Source organism: Schistocerca cancellata, chromosome 2 (assembly GCF_023864275.1).
Source record: "Schistocerca cancellata isolate TAMUIC-IGC-003103 chromosome 2, iqSchCanc2.1, whole genome shotgun sequence".
In the NCBI taxonomy this organism is placed as follows: domain Eukaryota; kingdom Metazoa; phylum Arthropoda; class Insecta; order Orthoptera; family Acrididae; genus Schistocerca; species Schistocerca cancellata.
The window spans coordinates 351,491,478-351,513,141 of record NC_064627.1 but is presented as its reverse complement, the minus strand read 5'-3'; the positions used below and the strand labels follow the sequence as shown (position 1 = coordinate 351,513,141).

General features: G+C 41.7%; 1 protein-coding gene across 4 annotated transcripts in view; it reads right to left on the bottom strand.

The window, feature by feature from the left end:
* Window positions 1–21,664, bottom strand: part of LOC126145599 (suppressor of lurcher protein 1-like) — a 579,327-nt gene that overhangs the window by 383,773 nt on the left and 173,890 nt on the right. For all 4 annotated transcript variants that reach the window (XM_049915569.1, XM_049915568.1, XM_049915571.1 and 1 more), the window contains one exon: window positions 19,741–19,804. In XM_049915569.1, the coding sequence (XP_049771526.1) occupies window positions 19,741–19,804 (64 nt within the window). The remainder of the gene's footprint in view (window positions 1–19,740; window positions 19,805–21,664) is intronic.

Here is a 21,664-nt window from a genome sequence, read left to right as displayed (position 1 = left end):
CTGGCCAACAATATTTTCAGGAATGACTTCGCATTTGGTGAAAACGAAGACAGTGAACTATTGCTAAGTATTATGAGCCGAAGAAATTATTGAACTTCCGATTATCGAAACGGGCCACTACTTCACATCTGTCACAGGGCGTATGGAGAACCGGCGGGTGAGAGATCACAGCAGCTATATGAGCTTTAGGCCTATATTGGTACACAGAAATCGACACTTTCAACATTAAGTTGGATGATGTCACTGAAAATTTATCTGATGGACCTACTACCAAAAGCAAACTATAGCAGACTTAAGCTAAATTTTACGACCTACTAGGACTATTCTCTCCTGCGTCAATCATGAAAAAAACTACTGTTCCAAGAAATGTGATGTACGTAAACTTATTGGAATAGAGTGCTTCTCAACAATATGGCAAGACGATGGAATTCTTGGACGTCCACTTTAACTCTGTTGACTTACATTCGCATCCCACGACGGATGGTAACTACTAAAGATCACGATATTGAGATCCCCATATTTTGTGATGCTTCGGAATGAGCGTATAGGGTAGATCTGTGCACCCTCAGTGTTTTATTCGCCAACGCAATGCACAATGATTCACATAGCCTGTAGCAAGACTAGACTTGCACCTGTCAGAATGCCATGTCTGGAACTTCTAGGTGCACTTGTGGGAGCACTGTTACTAACATATTTCTGCACTGCTACAGGTTACGATATTCCTCACAAAACTTTGTGGACGGGCGCTACAGTGACCTCAGTCTGTATATGCAGTGATGAAAATCGATGGAAGAATTTAATCTGTAATAGTGTGAGAGAATTTCATGCATACACGTCGCCTAGTCAGTAGTGTTGTCCTGGTCATGATAGCCCAGCGGATCGCCTTCTTGGCAATCAAATCCAATCTGCACATATTTCATGTAAGGGACCACCGTGGTTTACACACCAAGAGGAATGTTGGCCATCAGGTACTCGAAACATGTGCCATGATCTCCCGCAAAGAGAGAAGGAATGTAAGACATGCGATGGCACTTGCTCTGCCTCTTGGAATCATAGTCATTTTCAAATTCACTTCACACATACCATTCGTCACATAGAGAAACTTGCAGGAGAGTTGACAGCGATCGAGCTTGAAAGTGCACGCACTTACTGGATTAAAATAGTCCAACGACAGTGTTTCACGCTGGAATTTCACACACTCTAGAATGCCCGTAATACCAGATCTTTTTATATGTGGTACCTTAATTGGTGCACACTCTTGTGCGTCGGTTGTTTTTTCTCGCCGTCAGTCTCCACACGAACACGTTACAAAATTTACGACCTCATGATTTCTACATGGCCGTAACTGCACCACTAAGTGGACTACGCCAATCAGTATAGATGAGCTGTTCTGCGTCCACGTGTCCTCACTTCTACGCCTGTGCTGCTGCCATAGGGAAAATAGGCATTAATGGTTTGCTCTTGCCACATGTACTTGCACTTAAGCTGGCCGCGGTGGTCTAGCGGTTCTAGGCGCTCAGTCCGGAACCGCGCGACTGCTACGGTCGCAGGTTCGAATCCTGCCTCGGGCATGGATGTGTGTGATGTCCTTAGGTTAGTTACGTTTAAGTAGTTTTAAGTTCTAGGGGACTGATGACCACAGATGTTTAGTCCCATAGTGCTCAGAGCCATTTGAACCATTTTTGAACTTGCACTTAAAGGCACCAGGCAAACTAAAAACTTACCACTACTAGTAGCTAAAGAAGTAAATAGTGATGAAATAATGTCCAGTACACAGTCATTGAGCCTTGCGGACTATGATTGATAGTTCGATCGCTATAGCCGTGCGGTGCCATGCGCTTTGACCGGCACTTGGGTAGGCGACAGGACACGGTTAGCGGAGGCGGAATTTTCAGCCCGGGGTTCAGTCGTTCAGCCCTTACACATTAAAATCTACTTTAGCGGCTGCAGACCTGATCTGTACGAGGACAGTGATTTGCCCAATTGAGGGATCATGATACACACTGAGCCGAGATTGTGAAGACCTTCCGCGCCCCTCCGCTATTGATTCATCAAATGTTATAGTGAGCTGGTTACTGTAAACTGAGTTCTTGCTGCATCAACCTCATGGTACTACGATCAGTTTTCCCTCAGCCGTATTGCTGTATATATTGTCTGTCGAGGTTCATTCCGAAAGAAATGAACCTTAGTTCAGTGGCAGAGCTTACTTTAGTAAGAGTTGCTCACTCCATTGCACTTATTAACAACTATTGATAAAATTATTTTGAGACTGAAATTTTGTCTTGTCTTCGACTCAAAGGCAATGCATTTTATTTATATAAGAACTGTACTTTTCACTGCAGTTATACTGGCGAAGGATTGATAAGACAATTTTGGGCATTGAAACTTTATCTTGCTTGCTATTTCAAATAGTGCACTGTTATTAGTTTTTAAGATTAGGATTTGGTTTGTTGTGGTTGAACTTGTACGGGACCCACCAGTCTGCCAGTACGGCCGTGAGTGGCGAGTCTGGAACAGCTTTCCCGTCCTTTGTATTATCACTCCCTGTAGCAGGGTTTGAATTGTATTCAGATAACTTCGTATATCTTGTGCCTACGTCACCAACGTGCGTAAGGCATTTGCTGTGATTTACTGCCAGTTTGTGGTGAATTTTAATGGCATTATTTAAATGTCATATCCAATGTCAATTCTAGGAATATTGAATTCTATATAAAAAAGTAATTTTCTTTGATTGGTGAAGTTTATAACTAAAAGAGAGATTTTGGTAATTTTATAAATTATTTCCTGTTAGGTGTTTTGTAAATAGAATTTGTCTTAATGTTCTACTGAATAAAATACCATTCGTGTTGTCAACTGTGAACGCTGTTCATTGTTGCCTGTTTTAGTCATACTATTTACAAAGTGTTAGACTAGCTAAGGGGTGTGCAAGACCATCGCCATCACCAGTAAAAATATCTGCATTATACCAATTACAGCCTGTACATACAGACGTTAGTTTTAACTTGAGATAACGAAATACTTCGAAAACGACGCATCGTACGAAAAAATGGTGTAGGTGAAGACCTGATACTAATAAGGGGAACATTTGTCTGCGCTACAAGTGACTACTTACTAACTACCCCTCCTGCGTGGGCGGGATCAACTTTATACTTTCAAATGTGGAACCCCAAGTTTTATTGCATGTTCGGTTTCTATGCAAAAAAAATACGTATGGTTTACTAAACCATTGTCTCTCATTTGTGGTAGATGGTGCTGAGATCAATAAATAACAACTGTACTTGTTTTTACACTTAAGAACTGACGCACTGGTTTCTTCTACATTTCATTTACGATGTAAATATACGCCTTTATGTTCTAACGGATTGTATTGATATTAAAACGCTTGTTAATTGCTCAAAATATGATCGCACAGTGCAGATAATACGGCTAAACGTTGAAATTACTGGCAAATAAGTTACTTGTGTGGAAACGAGTTTTCTGTACCATACGAGAATGATTTTGGTGACTCCATAAACTATCGGAATGCATGGTTTCAGTGCCTCGAACCTAGCCATCAGGGCACTGATTCCGGTGTGTGATTTCATCGAACCGCCGTAACTTTATCTCTTGTCACTACGCAGATATACGCCGAATAAAAATCACAACAACTGCAGTAAGGTAAAATGTCCATGAAGTGAGAGCAACAAGGGCACCTGACATGGATGTTCACTGAAATTTAGGATCCCAATGGTGAGAGGCAAGGATACTCATTAAAAACAAGTATTGCGATGAGAAGAGAAAACTATTACATCCGCGCCTTTTTTTCTTGAATCGTGCCAAACGTAGTTTCTAATCAGACAATGAAACCGATAACCATATTCCACTGCACAATAAAATTTGCAACCCTGAGTGAATTTTGAACGTAAATATCAACCGTTATAAGACAAAGGTTTATATTTAGATCGCAAATGAAATTTAGAATCATATGCATCGGTTATAACCACAGAAACAGGCAAATTTGATATTTTTCGATGTCAGCGACCTCTGACACAGACGGAAAACAGTGGTTTGGTAAACCGTACGTATGTTTTGCTGTAGAATCCGAACATGCAATAAAATGAGGGGTTTCCCATTTGAAAATTAGCACAAAGGCACAATGTCATTACCAATGCACAGAATGTTGGAGGACGTGAGCCCAGTTTCAGTCACCCAGTTCACGTGTCTCATTGTTTTGTGTGAGGATTTTCATTATCTTGTTATTAGAATGACTGTAAGAGTTGCCTTTTGTAAAGAGTTACGTCTAGAGTGTATACAGAATGCTGTGTAGTCGAGTGTTGTACATTATTGATCAAACCTGCTTGAAACCGTGTTGGTCCGCCTTTGGAATGCAATACAGCAGGGGTACTGCACAACATGGATTCGGCAAGGTACTGGTAGTTTACCGGAGGTATGTGGCACCACACATGCCTAACCATAGGTTGTGCAAATGGAGTGAATTACGGACCAGGTGTGCGGGCTCAGAGCTGCGGCCCAGTAGCGTTCCAGATGTGTGCCATCTGGCTCCTCAGACCACTGCAGCACGATTCTAGCCGTGTGGCACTGACCGTTATCCATCTACAATACGGCCTGAATAGATACAAGTGGTCCACAACCGTACTCACGCGGTTGTTATGGTGTCTTCGATTACGACCATAGATCTTACGGAAACCCAGGTCAATCTTCTGTTTAGTATGCCTGCTTCTGTGAGCCAGTGAATGTTTCGAGTAGCGGTTCGTAGGGGTGAAGTCATATTCGGACAAGGGCGTCGACCTAATGTAACATGAAACGCTTTTCATCAGACCATTTGACACATTTTCAGTGATCCTTGGTGAAATATCAATGTTCCCGTGACAATCGTAATCGTTATTGACGAATATGTAGTGGTTGTTAACTGCACGGCCCCATGCACGGCAATGTGCCTGCACCAGCGTTGAATACGCTTTCGTCAGGTCTGCCAAGCTCACCGGCTATGCTGTTTTGCACACGTTATTTGATGTAGCGTGGAAGTCCTACATCATTTTGCCTACTCGTAGCCTCATCGTCCTTCGACCACCTTCGATTAACTACTGAAGAAAGTAGCACGCAAAGAGAAGACCAGTTTCGTCGTTTCCCAGACGCTCGTTCCAACATGTGAGTCCATAGCACTATGCCTTTTGTTTAAATCGCTTATGTCAGCGGATTTCCCCATTTGCTCCCCACACTGCCGCTACAATTATTCTCCATTCCTCTCAGTTCCGCTCTTATATGAGATGCGTTCAGTAGGCAACGTAACACTTCTTTCTCTGATAGCAGGTTGGTCTTATTCGGAATTCAGATATACCACATTATTCCCCATTCTTTTGGCTACACAACACTGTTTTCAACGCGATGGCCTTACGCCACCTTACTGGGAGGACTCACATGCTCGTATGGTCGACGCCGGAGCCAACGCTTTGCAGCATTTCCCATGTACGGCATCGTGCAGAGTGCATCCTTCACTGCACAGTCGCTCTTTATGGTCTTCTGTTAGGCAGCGAGGAACACAAGCGGCACACATATTCGAGTACTGCACTAGTGTGTCAGCACCAACAACACGTCCACTTGAGCAGTGAGTTGCTTGATTGTGATCTGTCGATCACAACGAATGAGAGTTTCTGCACGTTTCAGTCACAGCTATGGGCGCACTGCCGGTACGCGGGAGATCAGACTGGCTTCTGCGACCTTATTGTGACGATGACAGACGCCTCTCCCAACAACTCACCGTTCCTTTCTTCACTGCCAGGTCTCCCTAAGCCTTCTGGAAGCCCCTATGAATATCTGTGACACTGGTTTTCCACCAAAAGAAACTCAATGTCAGCTCTGTTTTGAACGCACCTCCGTTACAGACTCATTTCGGAGGCCACGTGTAGCGGCGTCACCTATGGGAACTTCATGGAACTATACGAGGTGCGAAAATAAAGTAATGAGACTGAAACTTCCTGGCAGATTAAAACTGTGTGCCGGACCGAGACTCGAACTCGGGACCTTTGTCTTTCGCGGGCAAGTGAGGCTGTGAGGACGGAGTGTGAGTCGTGCTTGGGTAGCTCAGACGATAGAGCACTTGCCCGTGAAAGGCAAAGGTCCCGAATTCGAGTCTGTCTGCGCACAGTTTTAATCTGCCAGGAAGTTTCATATCAGCGCACACTCCGCTGCAGAGTGAAAATCTCATTCTCTAAGTAATTAGGCTGATTTTCTTTGCAAGATGTGGCAATCCTGCAGGCTTGCATAAGCACAATATCTTTGACTTTGGTCTATAAGCTGCTTCTAGTCCAAGTGGCATATCGATGCAACTGCTCAGTTATGGGTTGTGCTGTAATAAGTTAAGACCTGTTTGTGTCCCTCTTCACGGAAATGGAACCGCACATTATTGCGCAACGTTATGCCATTTCTTTTTGCGTTAAATTGTGTGAAAACGTGACGACAACTTACGGTAAGCTTCAGAAGGCTTGCGAAGAGCTCAAGTTTTTCATGGTATAAAATGTTTAGTGAAGGCAGAACGAATGTTGAAGATCATGACTGCAGTGGACGACCATCAAATTCACAGACGGATGTGAACTTGGCCAGGGTGCGTGAACTGTTACGATCTGATCGAAGATTATACGTGAAAATGATTGCAAAAGAACTGAACATAAATCAAGAAACGGTTCGTCTAATAATAACTGAAGATCTTGGTATGAGAAAGATTTGTTCAAAAATGGTCCCCCTACTGCTTTGACAGTAAATCAATTTTTAACCTCAAAACAAATTTCAGTACTACCACAGCCACCTTATTCACCAGATGTCACTCCGTGCGACATTTTTCTATTTAAAAGAGTCAAAACGGCGGTCAGGGGACACCATTTTCAAACAACATAAGATGTCCATAAAGCTGTGACGAAAGTCTTGGAGGATATTACCATCAATGGCAGAAGCGCTGGAAAAACTGTGTGCAATCAGAAGGGAACTACTTTCAAGGAGACAACACTAAACTGGACTAAAACGGTAAGCAACATTTTTTTCTCACATCAGTCTCATTACTTTATTGTCGCACCTCGTAGGTGCTTACGCGGGAATGTTCCACGATGTCCAACAACAAATTCTGCATTTTTAAACAGAAATTGGCCTAAAAAAGTGAGTTTCTGTTCTTAATGAACGACCCTCCTACTTTTCTCCCACAACGACACCAAGCGCCGTTCAGTCCCGCGGAGTGCAGTGGCCATAATGTTTTTTTTCTCTCGACAGCTTATACGCTGTAAACAAACGAAAAAATGATGACGAACAGTTCACAAAATCACCGACTAAGGACAGGTTACTCTCTAAAACACGTAACAAATTTTTCGAATGAGGGCTAGGGAACTGATCGCCTATCGTAAAATTATGAAGAAACATCGCTTATACATTGTAGAGCCTGTGAAAATACTGCTCGGAAGTAACCCTCCCAAATGCGAGTCACAGCGGTACTAGATCGATCGATGCCAGTCCCAGTTAGTTTTGGACGTGCTCGTGAAGGCAAACACACCTACTCTTCTATCCACACACACACACACACACACACACACACACACACAAACACACACACGATCAGCCATGCTACAGTGGGCATTTACTGCAGCTTAACGTTATTGGCTGGAGAGTGCCCAGCTGTTAGAATTTTTTCACCCACTCTGATATTCTGATTGCCGGCCGTGTCGCTGATTCTGGAAATGATCCTCTGCGCACGATGGGACTGGCGGGCGGGCAGTATGATAACGGCGCGCTACACACGACACGGCGCCGCCCGCATTTGAATTGCTGAGCGCCGGCCGCGGCCCGGCGCGGCGGCGGGCAGACGAGAATAGGATGTCCGGTGGCGCGTCTCGATTACCGCCGCCCCCGGCCCCGCTGCCGCCCCCACTCCCACGGGGCTCTCACGGAATGTCGCGCCCAGCAGGCAGTTAATTAGAATTCCTGCGGACTCGCGAGCTGGGGTACTGGGTGCGAGGCTGCCGACCGCGCCGCGACAAAACACTGGCGCACCCAACCGCCTGGCGCCAGCCAGTGGCACGCCAGTGACGGCCGCAGAGTAAATCTGGCGGCACATGCGTGCCTCGTAATGCAACGCAGTGGTTGCGGCCCAGCTCATCGGCGAGATTGCGATGCGAACTGTGCCCGTTTATGCACATAGCAGGGGCAAATCACTGCCTGCAAGTGGCAGACTCATTTTTAACTGAATATAGTAAATATTTGCATAGATATTAAGTATTTTTAACCAATAATGTTGCTAAAACAGTATTTTATTCAACTGCTATTATGGCTATGAACTCATTTCGACTGCATGGTCATTTTTAAGCTATTTGCAATACATATAAGACGTTAGTATGTAATTCTTGTACGTTTTCGTTAGTAATAAATTACGTTTTAATCTTACGTTAAAATCTGGAAGTACTTACATCATTAGATCGTCGTTATTGCTGGTGTTGTCGAAATTTATTTCATGTTGATAAGTTGATGGAGTTTTATTAATCTGCAGCTACTGAGCATTGTTACTGGGATGTTTGATTTGTTTTTAAAATTGACAGCTTCTGTTAAGAGGTATACTATGGTTATATCCCTGATTTATTAAGCTATGGATTTGTGTGGTATTATCATTTTTGTATTGTTTAAAGAGTATTCTATAAGGTTTAAGTTGTGATTTAGTGTTTTGATGTGATGAAATTCTGAGGACTGGTTAGTATCGTTTTTTCATTTGTGTTCTTGACATCTTGAAACTCCTACCTGTTTCGTCTACGTAGGATTTTTCACAGTCTTGGACATAACACCTAAAAGACCCTAAGTTGAATTTTCTGGAAGAAATATAAATTTACTCTCATACGCGCAAATATCCGAAATTAATCTTAAATGAACAAACTGAATAAAAGCAGAATTATATCGACAACTTTTAAAAATCGTCGAAAGCCATCATGAATAAATAATTTAGGCAAACGTAATAACAGCAGTAAACAATACAAAGAAAATAATATCCCACAGACTCATACACTAATAAACGAGAGATGTAACCATGGTACACAAGTAAAGATAATACCATCAGTAAACCATACGAAGATGATAATACAATGAAATAATAAGCAACCAGTTGCATGAATATCTTTACCGGTTTCGGCCAGAAGGTTACACTTAGCGCATTATTTGCGAGTTCCAACAATAAGATGTATACAGCTAAATGCCATGGTAGAGTGTTTCACAGCGTCTATACAAAATTAGTGTAAAGAAGCGAAACAACAAGTGCAGACATCATGCCAGGTCAGTAGCTAATCAGCTATGACTATGAACCACATGATCATTGCATTTTGCTGTATGCTCCTTACTGTTCACACTCGCAAATAATGCGATACGTGTAAATTTCTCAAAAAAGGGCAGTAAGTGCTCGAAACCAGTAAATAAATTAAATTTCTATTATGCAACAGGTTGCTTATAACTGCATTATATACGACTACAGTTGTTGAGGATAGGAAAATACTAAAGATGATAATATCATACAAATACAAATTCATAGACGTACAAAAAGAAGGGACTTGTCACTACGTTGCAAACTTGAAGCCAATGTCTTCCATCTGAAATAGCCCAAAACATTAGGTTCATAGCAGTGATACCTCCATGGGGCTACGCAGTAACACTTCCTAGTGACGTCACTGTGACGTTCCCGTGCCCAGTTTCGGCCGTGTTGAGTACTTTCATCGTATGCAGACGTAGTTGTTCCCGGCTTATGTCGTTTCCAGGTGCACTAATTGATCCGATCCTAATCTAAAGTTTAAAGGAATCACATTTCATACGTAAGTGAAGCCGTTCAAGCAATATTTTCTTTTCTATACATGAATTTTGATTGCGCTGTTTATTTTTATTGCAGTTGTTTAATTTCTGTCATTTGACTTCAGATCTCATTTACTTTGCTCAGTGTCCGTTCCTTCTCTTCTTTCCTGTGTTTTTCATTGCGTTCCAAACCGGAAACACTTCGCCCCGCTGATAATTATTCATTGTTCATTTTCCCACAGAGTTTCAGGGAGAGCATAAGGGAACAATTGACAGGAATGGGGGAAAGAAAACAGTAGAATAAGAATGGGTAGCTTTGAGACATGAAGTAGTGAAGGCAGCAGAGGATCATGTAGGTAAAAATACGAGGGCTAGTAGAAATCCTTGGGTAACAGAAGAAATATTGAATTTAATTGATGAAAGGAGAAAATATATAAATGCAGTAAATGAAGCAGGCAAAAAGGAGTACAAACGTCTCAAAAATGAGATCGACAGGATGTGCAAAATGGCTAAGCAGGGATGGCTAGAAGATAAATGTAAGGATGTACAGGCTTATCTCACTAGGGGTAAAATAGATACAGCATACAGGAAAATTAAAGAGACCTTTGAAAGAAGGAGAACCACTTGCATGAATATCAAGAGCATTGATGGACATCCAGTTCTAAGCAAAGAAGGAAAAGCAGAAAGGTGGTAGGAGTATATAGAGGGTCTATACAAGGGCGATGTACTTCAAGACAATATTATGGAAATGCAAGAGGATGTAGATAAAGATGAAATGGGAGATATGATACTGCGTGAAGAGTTTGACAGAGCACTGAAAGACCTGAGTCGAAACGAGGCCCCGGGGGTAGACAACATTCCATTAGAACTACTGACGGCCATGGGAGAGCCAGTCCTGACAAAACTCTATCATCTGGTGAGCAAGATGTATGAGACAGGCGAAATACCCTCAGACTTCAAGAAGAATATAATAATTCCAATCCCAAAGAAAGCAGGTGCTGACAGATGTGGATATTACCGAACTATCAGTTTAATAAGTCGCGGATGCAAATTACTAACGCGAATTCTTTACAGACGAATGGAAAAACTGGTAGAAGCCGACCTCGGGGAAGATCAGTTTGGATTCCGTAGAAATATTGGAACACGTGAGGCAATACTGACCCTACGACTTATCTTAGAAGCTAGATTAAGGAAAGGCAAACCTACGTTTCTAGCATTTGTAGACTTAGAGAAAGCCTTTGACAATGTTGGGTGGAATACTCTCTTTCAAATTCTGAAGGTGGAAGGGGTAAAATACAGGGAGCGAAAGACTATTTACAATTTGTACAGTAACCAGATGGCAGTCGAGGGACGTGGAAGGGTAGCAGTGGTTGGGAAGGGAGTGAGAAAGGGTTGTAGCCTCTCCCCGATGTTATTCAATCTGTATATTGTTCAAGCATTGAAGGAAACAAAAGAAAAATTCGGAGTAGGTATTAATATCTATGGAGAAGAAATTAAAACTTTGAGGTTCCCCGGTGACATTATAATTCTCTCAGAGACAGCAAAGGACTTGGAAGAGCAGTGAACGGAATGGATAGTATCTTGAAAGGAGGAAATAAGATGAACATCAACAAAAGCAAAACGAGGATAATGGAATGTAGTCGAATTAAGTCGGGTGATGCTGAGGGAATTAGATTAGGAAATGAGACACGTAAAGTAGTAAAGGAGTTTTGCTATTTGGGGCAAAATAACTGATGATGGTCGAAGTAGAGAGGATATAAAATGTAGACTGGCAATGGGAAGGAAAGCGTTTCTGAAGAAGAGAAATTTGTTAACATCGAGTACAGATTTAAGTGTCAGGAAGTCGCTTCTGTAAGTATTTGTATGGAGCGTAGCCATGTATGGAAGTGAAACATGGACGATAACTAGTTTGGACAAGAAGAGAATAGATGCTTTCGAAATGTGGTGCTAGAGAAGAATGCTGAAGATCAGATGGGTAGATCATATAACTAACTAGGAGGTATTTAATAGGATTGGGGAGAAGAGGAGTTTGTGGCACAACTTTACTAGAAGAAGGGATCGGTTGGTAGGACATGTTCTGAGGCATCAAGAGATCACCAATTTAGCATTGGAGGGAAGCGTGGAGGGTAAAAATCTTAGAGGGAGACCAAGAGATGAATACAGTAAACAGATTCAGTGTAGGTTGCAGTAGGTACTGGGAGATGAAGAAGCTTGCACAGGATAGAGTAGCACGGAGAGCTGCATCAAACCATTCTCAAGACTGAAGACCACAACAACAACGACATTTACTACCAATTTAAAACAGAATCTGGATAAAACAATCAGAGACAGCTGTCACGTGTGTGTGAGTTTTTTGTGTATAATTGGGTGAATCTGCTTGAGTGTGTCCTTTGTTCTTTTCTGAAGCAGGCTTTGGCTGAAAATTTATGTCTACACTCTTTCCGTACTTACGTCCACATTTTAGTGTAAAAATTACAGCGTAATTTTTAACTAATAAAAACGTACAAGAATTATTCACCTTATATGTTTCGCAGATAGCTTGAAAATGACAATGGTGTCGAGTATGCTAACTAAATAGCACTGGTGGATGACCACATGTCATTCCATACCACAGTGAGAAAAGAGATTCTCACTCAGCATTATGACAAGGATAAAACCCAATAAATGCTCCGCATATCTACCTGCATCTAATTATTTCAGGGGAGGGCGGTCGGTATAACTCTAACCACGAACAAGACAGAGGGTCTACTCGAAAGGGTACACGTCCACACCACATACTGAACTCATGATACTAACTTTCACTATAGGTGCGAGAAGTTCATACACAAAAAACAATTTAAATATAGTCGCTTCAAGTGCCTGAAGGTGCTCATACCAACAGGTTTAAACGCGTCCTAAGGTACACGATACAACCCAACTAAAAATCATATCTCCTCATTTCAGCAGAGTGGCCATATTAACTAGGCCCCGAGAGCAGAGTGCCTTTCTGAATCTTTTGCAACCTCGCTCCGACGTAAACACTCGGTGTCATTTGCGTGACTAAGTGACCAGTCTGCTATGCCCACCAAAAAGTGTGACGCCCTAAGCTAATGAGAGGGTCTCGTAAGCCCTGCCGTTCGTCGGTCTCAGTTCTTACGTAGCAGAGAAAGCTTCGAGATTCTTCTAGAATATTTTATGCTGCGAAGTGTAGGACGAATCAAACGATTTGATGGCGGGAAAGTTCGGCCCTGCCATTGAGATTTGGTTCGCCAACTAAGTTTGAAAAGAAATCCGAACGAATTCTCCCTGTCCCCTGAAGGGAGAAATGAAAGGAAATCTCCACTGACTTGAAACTGCGTCGCCGTATTTCCAATTTATGCAGGTTACTACCTTAGGACTGCCGTCACAAATGCACATACAGAAAAGTAAAAGAAAATAAAATCTCGTACAAAACAATTGTAACAAGCATCAGCATGTAAAAGAAATACGAACCTGATAGAGAAATTAATTGAGAACAGTAACAAATCAGTGAATGACAACATTGTGGAAGAAGTCCGAAAATAACGTACGCCTCTCAGGGCTGGCACAGAGTTTTATAGCAGTATATTTCACAGCTTCCTCTGCCAATGCTAGATTCACTAGAGGGTAATGCAGATCATACTTCCTTCTAGTGTTTTAACAGTGTATATCTCTTACTCTCAGACACTGATGGAGTGTTGCTAACAGTTTTCGTAAGTGCATAAATGTACTGTATCTCAGTCGTTAATATTTCAAGCTGTTTAAACAAATGCCAGCAACTTGCATGTGACGGAAACCCACACATAAATCTGCTTCCTTTTGTTCAATGAATACATTTGCCCAAATGAGGAGTTACCTCAGAATGTTAATCCATAAGACATGAGTGAATGAGATATGCAAAATGCGTCAAGTTATTGATTTATACAGCTCCAATGTTGTCAATTATTCTTATAGTAAAAGTAAATGAAACAAAACTTTTTGGCAGTTCTGTCATGCGGTGTTTCCAATTTTATGTTTTCATCATTAATACATCTAGGTAGTTGGTTACTTCTGCCGTTTTCATTATTACTTGTTGCTACAGAAGTAAGATGTGGGATAAATTTAACAATACAAAAATGGGTGAGATGGGTTCCTTCAAAGTTTAAAACGAGCCCATTTGTGCAAAAACAACCAGTAACTGTCAGAAAAAGAACGTTTTCTATAATTTCCTGTTGTTAGTAGCCTGTTTGTATGTTGGCACTGCTATAGACTGTGTTAATACCGCTCACAGCGCTCTGCGCCATCGGCAAGAGATTCTGAGGTTGGACGGACTAGCAGTTAGCGAGTGGATAGGAAAGTGTATGGACATGATACTCTTGGCGGAGACTCTGTGTTCGTAGGACACACAATGTAAAGTGAGAGGAAATTATGTGTTTATAAGAAAATATGTAAGGAAATGTATGAGGGTGGATGTTGTTGGTAATGTTTGAGTAGTCGAATTATTGTAAAAAATATAGTATTTAGAGGCAACGGCCTTGCCTCAGTGGATACGCCGGCTCCCATCAGATCACCGACGTTAAGCGCTGTCGGGCGTTGCCGGCACTTGGATGGGTGACCATTCTGGCTATGATGCGCTGCTGCCATTTTTCAGGATGCACTCAGCCTCGTGATGCCAATTGAGGAGCTATTCGACTGAATATTAGCGCCTCCGGTCAAATAAAACCATCATCACGACTGGGAGAGTGGTGTGCTGACCACACACCGCAACCTCAGCTGAGGATGACACAGCGGTCAGATGGCCCAGATGGACCACTCGTGGCCTGAAGACGGAGTGCTTTTATAATTTTGAGAACTGTATGTCACATAAATAAGGTAAAATTTTCTAAATATATTGTTTGCTCTTGAACAAAGTCTTTTTTTAGCTAACTATATGCCTCCTAGTAGTTAGTCTATAGTAGTTAGAATCTTTTGATTTAGCTGGATGTTGTTTCTACTTGCTGTAATTGATGTAGTTCGTGTTATTAAGATTTTCTGTGAAGTAAGTGACTAATGAAAAAGAATGGGGTTTCCCCTATTGGGATTCATGATTGAACTGAGTTTAGGCAATTAACAGAGTTTGAGGTGGTTTCATATTTCTGGAACTGAAGTGAGTTTAGGTAATTAACAGAGTTGGAGCTGGTTTCATATTTATTTAATTTCATATTTTCTGGATTTTTATTATTGTTAGGATTTCTTGCAATTCAGGCCCATTCTTTCGTGTTAATTATTGGAAGTCATGATGTCAATGTATAGCAGCCGGGTCGCGTTGGGTTTGAGTATTGTGGGTAATAATTGAATAGATTAAGTTTGAGTTGTTTCTGCCAGGGAAAATTCTGTATGTCAGTGTTTAATAAAAATTTAATATACGAAAGAGTTTCACTGTTTCCTCTGTAGAATAAGTGGCTGTGCTTTGACGAAGGCAGCAATATGTGTTATGACTGTGGTCTGGTATGGAGTGGATCCCAACCGTTAACGGTAGCGACACTCGCAACCATACACTTGATTGACCTCCAAGTTGTGGTACAGTATGCTAAGGCTAGCGTCGGTGTCCACACTCAAAACCTGCAGTAGTAAAGTGCCACATTAGGGTGATTTCACTCCTAGTGCTCCACCAACATTTCTACAGATGAGTATTTGCATGTGATTGACCAGCTCATGGTCTCTTTCCTGCCAGTTGGATTATTCAACAGTGGCTTTCGTAATTGAACATACAGACATCTTACCGCCAAGGTAAAAGCACGAACTGAGCCACAACTGCCAAGAAAGTTTTTCTAGGAATGCACTCTTTTCTTATGGGAAGTTGCGTTTTCTCCGACTCATGCCAATATCTCGAGTCATGTTACTGTTATCTCTTCTTATGTTTTCAAAATGTGCTTTTTATTAGTAAACATATGCTTTCGACCCAGCCCAGGCATCCTAGTGGTCTTTGTAAGTACACTCGTGTGAGGACCCCAAGGACGAAAATAACTTTGGCATGGTATTGCGTCACAGCCAAGTAACACAGCTTTATGAAACTTGGACCATACATAGAAGGAGCCGCTACACTTAGTACACAAGGTAAGTGACACAAATGTGCAATGCAAATAGTAATGACACTTTTATTGAAAGAAAAAACTACATTGAAGTCACCGTGATTGTGATGTTGCCCTGAAAATTACAAAAGGCGAGATGTGGTTCTGTGTACGGCGTGTAATCACCACGGACAGCAGTGCATGCTCTGTCACGTGTTTCCATGCCGGTTGGTAAACACTTCCTGCAATACAGCGTTCTGTTCCTCCACCAGCGTGGTAGACAACTGCTGGATACTCTTTGGTGCAAGCAAGCGTGCTGCAATATGCCTTCCCAATGCATCCCACAAGTGCTGGATGGGATTCAAGTAAGGGAAACCAACAGGTCACTCTATTCGCCGATTATGTTCTCTTTCAAAGAGCTCCTCCACTTGCGCAGTTCGATGTGTTGTTGCAGTGTCATTCATTAAAATGAGGCCAGTGCCGAATGGATCTTCTACATACTACGTATTACTTGTCCTCCCCTATAGCTTACATCTATTTTCCTGTAAATTACGGACATCTTGCGTCATTTAAATTGCGGATTTTTTAAAAAACTGGTGAGAAAGTGTTTTGAATTTTTTGAAGTCATCGGACAGTTCCTCCCCCCCCCCCCTCCTCGAAGAGGCCTTCAGTTCTCTCTTTAATCGTGTCGTCTGTCTTTCATCTGCGATTAACTATTGACGATCAATTAGCAGTTCTAAGGAAATTTTTCTTCTACCAGTCACGACGTGGCACTTTTTATGGATCAAATTTAAAAAAAATTCTGTCACTCAGGGAAAGAACTGATAGTTGCACCAGGAGAAAGTCCGATTTGCTGTTCAATGTAAAACGTACACTATTAATTGGGCGTAAGAGTACACGTCGTTCGCTATTATCCCCCATGTTCTTCCCTCAGTTTGACGCTAACCCAATAAAGTTTATAGTTTGTTGATTGGCACCAGAGATCTGGTGACAGACAGGACAGAATGAGCATTCGGTATAGGAAAGGTATTTATTGACTTTTATCAGTCTATAGTAGGAAAAAACTTTCTAGCGGCCAGCGCCTTACTTCCCCGTGTCTGCAAACAGCGGAGCTGTGTAGCTTTCGTTGTTTGCAGACACGGGGAAGTAAGGCGCTGAACGAAGTTGCGAGATAGTGGTGTCAACGAGATCAGTGTAAGAGGATGAGAAAATGATGCAGCTCAGACAGTGACACCAGGAGCAATGGATGCAGCCGAAACAGTGTGTAATTTCCTTTACAGGATTCTTGTATGCAGGTACATCACTGTCCAGGAAAAGTTTGCTGAAAAATATAAAAAAATATTTGTATTACGTTTGAAATTACTGTTTATCTTATTATATCCAACAATTATTGAGGTGTAAAATGTGGCCGAGCGGTTAAAGGCGCTACAGTCTGGAACCGCACGACCGCTACGGTTGCAGGTTCGAATCCTGCCTCGGGCATGGATGTATGTGATGTCCTTAGGTTAGTTAGGTTTAAGTAGTTCTAAGTTCTAGGGGACTTATGACCACAGCAGTTGAGTCCCATAGTGCTCAGAGCCATTTGAACCATTTTAAAATGTAAGGCGTTTCAAGGCCTCTTAGTACTCGGCCGGGAAATTATGCCTATGAGTGGCGATTATGACGTCACTATGAAGCGCTTCATTATCGAAAAGGTGCAAACCTTTTTTGAGACATCGTGACTTATGGCACTCATGTTTTCTATAAAAGGTTGCTTGTAAAATGTTGATTTGCCAGATACAAGCCATTGAACTATACAGGTAGCAGCTCTGGGACTTAAAGACTGAAGTGTATGTATACGACATGTGACGCTCAATATAATTTCCTGACAGATACTTTGTTCGCAAAAGTTTCTGGAATTAATAATTTTATCTTATAATATCTGTTGCAGTATTGATATGGAGGCTGTTTCAAACAGAGGGGTGAATGAGGCAAGAGATCTGCGGCTAGGAGCTTAAATTGTGTGAATTTTTTAGTGTACCACGCTGCCATAATCGTTGGTAAGGAATAGCTGTGGCTGCTGTTGCTTTTACTTTCTGTATCTTCACACTGAAATCAAAACTATGGAAATTTGAGGTAAGATCTTATGGGACCAAACTTCTGAGGTCATCGGTCCCTAAGCCTACACACTACTTAATCTAACTTAAACTAACTCACGCTATGGACGACACACACACAGTCATGCCCGAGGGAGGACTCGAACCTCCGGGTGGGGGATGGGCATGGACTGTGACAAGGCACCTGAGACCGCGCGGATACCCCACGCGGCGCTGATACCACGTCACCGCACAGTAGACCTGGAGCACCTCAGCATATCTAACTCAGTCTAATGGGAGGAGACACGTGTAAACAGGTTAATATATTTAAATGGTATTATACGGTGTGGCTTGCAGTTGTAATCATACTGATGACTTCGCTTTCGTGAGCTGCTCGTGTTAATAGGCCCTAAACATGAACTAAATCAGGAAAATTAAATGGCAGAGGCAAACTGGAAATAGATGTCCATGTCAAGGTAGTTTAAGAAGGCAATAACGAGGTAATAAAAATATTTTATCAGGTCATTGTATAGTGATAAAGAAGTACCATCAAGTAGTGAATTGGTTATTACGAGAGTTTTCATGGATACGAAAAGGGGGTAAAAAGCGACTTGTGTAGTAGTTGTTTATTCTTCTTCCAGATACACAAATCCATCAGCAACCACTTTGTACAGGTTCATAGGACGGCACCAGAATCTACGTGCGATATACAAACATACGAGGGAATTGCAGCGCGGTTATGAGAACGAATATAATACTAATTGGTTATTATATGTTCCATTGTATAGGAAAAATCATGGCTGAAGAATATATAAATGCACAGATCAAGACCAGGGCAGGTCCATAGTTTGTACAGTGTTGCTATACGAATCTGTTGGAATTCACAAGGAAACAAGTCACCGCGCCATAAGGAAGGCCGAGAGAAACCAAGAGGTAACAACTATATCACTTTAGCAAACGAAATGCTAGACGATAGGGCTATTCAAATGCATACATGTTTACATTTTACTCTACTAGAGTATATCAGTAGTGAGATAGAGCAATATCGGGATGTTGTTACGGTGACCAACAGGCTAAGCGAAGCACTAAAGCCACTGAGTATGCGCTAAGTTGAATGGAAGATAAAGGTGCAATTATGCCATATTTTGTTGGTGATAATGCAGAAATCTCGTTTTTTTACTTCCGAACGAAGGTGTACTGTTATGCGGTATCAACGTACTGTATGCTTCGTTAGTATAGGGATGTAATGCCGTAAATGAGTGTGGGGTGAATGGAGCTGAGTGTTTTACGTATTGCCTGGTGATCAGGTACTTAAAAACACTCTTGGATGGCTGAATACTTGTTATGGATAACTCTTCAAACAGCTAGAGATTGACACAAACTTGGGAACATTGACTTTTACATTTTTATATTACAGTGCATCAGTCGTTTAATGAAGAATATGATTTCATGTCGGAAAATGTATCGTACTGATTGATAACTTACCACAACAGAAAATTTTTGGCCCATATAATTTCTATAACTTTACGCCATCACAACGAATGTTCTAGTGACAACTCCTTAATGTAACTGGCGGAAACAGGATAGTATACTGATTGTGAACACAAAGACTCTCCTAACTGTGACAGATAGTAGAAATTTGCTACTGAGAAGATATTTCCTTATTTACACGTTTAATACGTTTATCAAGGACGACACCTTCCATTAGAAAGTACAGCAGGGTTATAGATACTTCTTCAGTAAATCTTAACCTAGACCCAAATTTCCGTTGTTCCGTTGTATCTCCAAGCATCAGAAAATCGGTGGTCTTTTATAGAAAATTAAAACTGGTAGCTCACCTGGGTTTATAGCGTTGCCTGCAGCTATCAGCAAGAGTAGCAACAGGTGCAGAAGTAGCGGCGGCTGAAAGCAAAAACCAGAAACTACATTATTCTTCCAGTTACTGCTGCGTATAACAAAGAGACTACTTTCAATGATAATAGCTGACAGAAGAAATGATCACTATAATATCCTTCGACGACATTCGCTGACAGTGCTATGATTAAGAAACTACTACGGGCCTAACAGTAATATTTTTGCTATCTAGTAAGAATATTGACCAAAACCATGGTTGTTTTCTCATTTTGTTGTGTTCTTGCGTCCTGCATTTAATGCGTATAGTTTGAATTGTAATTATGGTGGTATCTCTTATGTCATAGCACATGGATTTAGTGTTCGCATGTTGAAATATCCTCTGACAGTAGATTTCTGGAATTTTGAACCAGAACTGATTTTTTAATTATGAGATTTTGTAATATATATTTGATGTGTGATTTAGTTAAATTAGGTAACTGCTGATCTCTTAAGGAAGTTCCTTGGTACTGTTGCGTTGAATATTATTATTAAATTATATTCCAGTTATTGTGATCATTTTAAAGAATCTTCGAAGGAACTGTTTTACTGAATACTTTACTGTGTTCAGAAATAAATGATGTCGCTGCTAAATAGTAATTACGCCTTTACAGCCCCAAGCAATTTTCCACTCAATAGTTTATGCTGATGCGTAAAATCCTCCTTTAGCACACTGATGAGAAACAGTACCCAATTAGTGGCATGTAAATTGGGGACTATAGACTGTACTGTGTGAGAAGTAATACAGAAACATCAGCTATTCAAGTATATACTGATGAACGTTATTTCACTAGGAGCATTGAGCAGTCACAGTATTCAAGTGTGACAGATTGAGAGCTGCTGTAATACGGATTTAAAGCATTACAAACTCAGATTTACAGTAATTCCACCCCGTGTGTAGTGAATGATGTGTTTAAATCACAAATTAGCTTCTTCCAAGCTTAACTCTTTCATTGAACGCGTATTGCGGCCCAAATGTGTGGCGTAGTTTCGCGCCTGCTGTGTGTGTTAGTTTAAAGCTGATGTAAGACAAGTGTCTGGCGCGGTTGTTAGATCGGTTACTGCTGCTACAATGGCAGGTTATCAAGACGTAAGTGAGTTTGAATGTGATGTTATAGTCGAAGCACGAGCGGTGGGACACAGGATCTCCGAGGTAGCGATGAAGTCGGGATTTTCCAGTACGAAAATTTCACGAGAGTAGCGTGAATATCAGCAATCCGGTAAAACATCAAATCTCCGACATCGCTGCGGTTGGGAAAAGATTCTTCAAGAACGAGACCAACGACGACTGAAGAGAACCGTTCAACGTGACAGAAGTGCAACCCTTGCGCAAACTGCTGAATATTCCCATGATGGGCCATCAACAATTGTCAGTGTGCGAACCACTCAACGAAACATCATCGATATGTGTTTTCGGAGCCGTAGGTCCACTCGTGTAATCTTGAAAAGCTTTACGCTTCACCTAGACCCGTCAACACCGAAATTGTACTGCTGATAACTGGGAACATGTTGTCTAGTCGGACGAGTCCCGTTTCAAATTGTATCGTGCGGACCCTGCATGTAAGCAGGGGACTGTTCAATCTTGTGTAACCTCTGTAACGGTGTGGGGAGTGTGAAGTTGGAGTGACATGGGTCTCCTGATACGTGTAAATACGACTCTGACAGGTGACACGTGCGTAAGCATTCTGTCTGATCACCTGGATCCATTCATGTCTATTGTGCATTCCAAGGGACTTGGGCAGTTCCATAAGGACAGTGCGATACCCCGCACGTCTATAATTGCTACGTATTGGCTCCAGAAACCCACTTATGACTTTAAACACTTCCACTTGAGCATTTCTGGGATGCTTTCCAACGTGTCTTTCAGAAGAG